Source organism: Lygodium microphyllum, chromosome 8, assembly GCF_053477565.2.
Source record: "Lygodium microphyllum isolate KBCC chromosome 8, Lygodium_microphyllum_v1.1.10, whole genome shotgun sequence".
NCBI classification, from domain to species: domain Eukaryota; kingdom Viridiplantae; phylum Streptophyta; class Polypodiopsida; order Schizaeales; family Lygodiaceae; genus Lygodium; species Lygodium microphyllum.
The window spans coordinates 139,282,621-139,287,355 of record NC_141142.1 but is presented as its reverse complement, the minus strand read 5'-3'; the positions used below and the strand labels follow the sequence as shown (position 1 = coordinate 139,287,355).

At 39.4% G+C, this 4,735-nt stretch overlaps 1 protein-coding gene across 1 annotated transcript; it reads left to right on the top strand.

Moving 5' to 3' along the window:
• The first annotated feature begins 2,361 nt into the window (after positions 1-2,361).
• Positions 2,362-4,277, top strand: LOC148032933 (uncharacterized). The gene is made up of 2 exons (XM_087684209.1): positions 2,362-3,048; positions 3,703-4,277. Exons 1-2 carry the CDS (start codon positions 2,704-2,706, stop codon positions 3,829-3,831), a joined length of 474 nt encoding a protein of 157 aa, XP_087540335.1. The 5' UTR covers positions 2,362-2,703; the 3' UTR covers positions 3,832-4,277.
• The last annotated feature ends 458 nt before the right edge of the window (positions 4,278-4,735 follow it).

Here is a 4,735-nt window from a genome sequence, read left to right as displayed (position 1 = left end):
GGTGATGAAAGGAGTGGGTTATGACCCATTTTATAGAAGAACATGGATGCAAAATGTGTGATTCATAAGGGATTTGAGAAAATGGTCTAGTGTTCATTGACAATAAATCGGATGAAGTCTTTTTAGAAATGGAAACTTGAAAGACCTCCCTTGTAGACCTTGATGCTATATTAGAGATGCTATTAAGACGTGAGGATTCGAGCTAAATAGAAGTACCCCCTTGAACAAATACAATTTCTAGCCACCAAAGGAAAAAATTATTGGATATACATATTGGCTACCTTAGGCCTAGAACTCACTCTCACAAAGATGAGTTTAGTTGGTTAATGCTAGCTTGAGTGCCGAAAAATCTATAGCATGAGCACCCATATATCAAGTCATTGCAGTTGAAAGTGCAATCAATTTAATTTGCACTTATTGATGCTAAATGTAATGCAAGAGTAGTTAGATAATAGACCTTAACCCTATTGTGCCAACCAAGACTAACATCAACCCATACACGGTAAAGTCTTACATGTTGTTAGGAAAGTACAAGATCATGATGAATATTGGAGAAAAATTTTGCCTATCCCTTTCTACTACCCAACCATAAAGATGTTGGGGAGAAACTACTGCTTGGTAGGTATTCCAAGTTTTAGACAAGCTACAATGTAGAATATGACTCAAAAAGAGTAAACTTGACACTACTAGGTGCAAGACCATTACACGTTTCAGTGAAACTGAGAAGTTCACAAAGCCCCTTACCAAACCGATCTAGAGACAAGCACTTCATCACCTCTTTCTAAACTAGCAAATTCAAAGCTAGAGAAGAGGACATTTAGGGACTATGAGAAAAAGCTAAATGCTAATGCTCCATTCTTGCAAGGTGGTATATAGTTAGAGCCATTGCAAAATCCATAGAATTTTGATTGACGACCAATGTTGAGACAAAAAACAGCCATAAAAATAGTTGAATACAATCCTATGTAGCAACCATGACTTTGAGAGTAATTATAAGGTATTTTATTGTACTTTTTGCTACCTTACCTCACAATGATGCTTCAAGTTGAGACTTTAAAGTGGCTGTAAGATTTACTATTTTTAGATTGCAATTGTATTTCCTTGGACCCTCAAACAAAGTTCACAATCCATAGTCCAATTTATGTAGCTTAAAATCTTTTACTTGTGTCGTTTAAAGTCATTTTGCTTAATAAAATAGCTCAACTTTAACATGATAAATGTCCTAAAAGCCAAGTTGCTCGATATGTGCATGCATAGAGTAGGATTGTCCAGCAACTCGTAACTATGATTAGTCATTTGATTGCAATAAGATAGGCTTACATTGACATTGCACACTTAGTTAAAAAGTTAAAGCCATGCAAAATAAGCAACCCCATCAACTGAATGCACAACTTTTGTACTCATGAAATAAAATAGCTCAACCAAGTCCATCTCAATCTTTTGCTATAGCGAGAACAAATTCTAATATGTATATATATTCTTGTCACTATTAATGACCATCTACATACATGGCCAACACCAAAATCCCTTTATGTACCTATATCACATAAATTGAGACATTTCCATTGAATATAGACAACCAAGCATCAATAATACATTCCCAATCTTGTTGAGCCACATGCTTCTAGCAATGCTAGACTTTTGGTAGCCTTTAAACATGACCATGATGCACACTACCTTCATAACATAATGGTTACAGCATATCTACATCTTCTCTCACATCTCCATGTAAGAAGGCTTCTCTTTCATCCATTGATCAAAAGCTCATCGTTTAGTGGCTTCACAATGATGACAACTCATACAATTGGCAAGTCCTTGCTGTTATTCGTTGATAATTTCCTCATAATCAAACATCATGTAGCAATTGCCATGTCAATAATGGTATAAATAGGATTAGAAAGAGTCAAAAGCTTTCTAAAGTCAATTTTCTATTCTCTTTAAACCACATTTATTGATAATGAGCTTTAGAAGCAAAAGTAGACTATAATACAAGTATATTTAGAGACACACCATGCCTAGGTTAGGAACTTGACTTGGCATGGTTCAAACTACTTGAGCAAAATAGACATGGTAAAGTCATTGAAAGGTCAAAGTTTGGGTAGTTCACCTCTAGTAGCCCATTAGTCAAAATGACAGTGAGCAATCCAAAGCATGGGAAGGGGATCGTTCACTTCCACTTAAGAAATCCCGCACATTTGGAGCAACTTGAGTGCCACGGGGTGGTCGAGTTGCAGAAGCGACACCTAGCATAGTCTATATTTGAACCACCTACATGAACATGCCAAGTCCTGGTTTTGGTGCCTACAAGTCTAAGTCTGGCTCTTATCTTCCCTCAAAGTATGATCATTGATGTGTCATAGAAGCTTGGAAACAAGGGGGGCGGTTTCGTTTTTACATAACCGAAAAGGCTACTAACCGTTGGAAGGGGGCTTCGTTTTTAACTGTGCTTAAGTCATAAAAAGCTTGTAATTTAAACGATGGCCCAGGGTATAATATGCACTAGAACTGACACACTGCCATATAACTAAATATACTACACTCTCTACTGTCTCGAGCCTCGCCATCCCTCCAAGACACAGGAGAAGAGAACAAGAAGCACAGACTCTCACAAGAGCGCGAGAGAGCAAGAAGAACGAAACTCAGGCCTTCGCAAGGGTGCAAGAAAAGGAGGAAGGAGAACACACACACTCAGAGATAGAGAAGATGTCAGTGCCTCCTTCTTCTCCCAAGCCTATGCGGAAGCTCGTCCAAGTAGTAAGCGAGGATGCATCAGCCAAGCTTCTGTTCAAGTTCCCGGACCTTTCCAAAGGAGATCAATGGGACGATGATCAGCCGCAGAGTCCCATTCATTCGTTACTGAAGAAGAAGAAGAAGAATGTGCCTTCTTCTTCTTCTCCTTCTGCTGCTTGCCTGATGGAGTCCAACCACAGCAACATCATGGATCAGTCCTTGGATCGGTTGCCCCTCAACCCCCGATGCCGCAGGCTTCTCAAGGCTCGCGACCAGAAGCTCAAGAAGAACGCGCACCTCCATAGAATGGCTAACAAGGTAGCGCTCTCTCTCTCTCTCTCTCTCTCTCTCTGTGCGTGTGTAGTCTTCCTATCCTTGCTTATGGATCGCTGCCGTATTCAAAATCCCCCCCTCAACGGCACTTATCTTGTTATTCCTTCACAAAACTTTTGTTGCCTCCGTGCCCTCTTGCATCAATTTATGATCACTGCTGTTCTTTCCAAACATATTTATGTTCGCCATTTCCATACGTACTAGAACCATCACTGTTCTTCTTCCGATGAAATTTCCTTGCTGCTGCATACCAATGCTCGTCAATGGCTACTGTTGTGGCTGGCGAATACCGAGACCAGCAGCTGCAAACTCATGCATTAGATAGGTAAATAAATGACAGTCATCATGGTGTGCCATGGGAGCATGAGAGAAGCACTGCAATGAAAAGAGGCATGATCAATGACAGGATTGAGTTGCTTGGTGGGATACGGTATATGAAAGGTAAGCAATGCAAGCAACAGGGGCATGATTAATGAGAAGATTCATTTTTGCACGCATCCCTGCACTTCGTTTGAAAGGATAGTTATGTGGGTAATGTGCTGATAAGGGTTTCAACTATAGGATACTCCTTTGGAGTGGCATGATATGTGTGTGGTAGGAGGTCTTCTCACATGCCTAAATATGCGTGTGGGATTGCAGGTTTTGCAGAGGGTTGCCAAGGGAGCATCCAAGTGTATGGCTAACAAGAACAAGATAAAAAAACATTTGGCTTCCAAGAAGCTCAAGTTGAAGGCTGCGATGCATCACCCATATGTACACTTGGTGTAGGACTAATGCTTTTGCCTTGATTCTTTATCACCTCTCCCATGTCAATATCCAAACCAACCTTACCACAGTAAACAATGAGAGCGAGTTACACTAAGTCCTCTTTTTCTTTATGATGTTTTTCCTTTTTTGGCATGTGGTCAAGTACATCCTTGACCATATTGTGCTAAATAAGTATTGTTTGCCCAAAATCCCCCCCTTTTTTTGGTATGGGGTTTCTGTAATGTCTTGGTCAATAGTTGTCCCACTTCGTCCAATTGATGTAAAAAGCAAAGAAGAGTCCTCAAACCACTAACTAATAAGATGCTGGCTACTCTCAAAAGAACTACTTTATGTTATTTGATAAGCTTTATTATCTATGAGAAACTTACCGATTTGACTTCAAAATATTTACAAACATATAGCTATGGCCCAATCTGTATGCTTTTGAGTGTAGTTCCATTTCAAGGCTCACAATTGGGGTGTTCTTTTTTACGTTACTTAGCCTTCTTTGCCTATGGAGTTTGAACCATAATCTCCATGATCTCTCCTTATTGCTTGGAGTGAAATACTTACACCCTAACAAGATCTACCACTTCGTTGAATTGTCAATTATAATTTGTCTAAGATTATTGTTTGTATTTTTTGTTTGATAGTAAAGCCATGTAATGTATGAATATTCGATAGTCATGTGGATAGCATAAGGCAACCTCTCTCTCTCTCTCTCTCTCTCTCTCTCTCTCTCTCTCTCTCACATAAATTATGCATGGAAACACAATGAGATTTAGATGATGAAGAGCCAACCATTATGTTAGAAGGTGTACAAGTTAGAGGCCAAAATAAAGCTATTGGAAAAGCAAGGATTAAGAGTAATTCCATGATGTACCACCATCAAAGGAAATAATCAAGTGACTTAGAAATTTCGAGA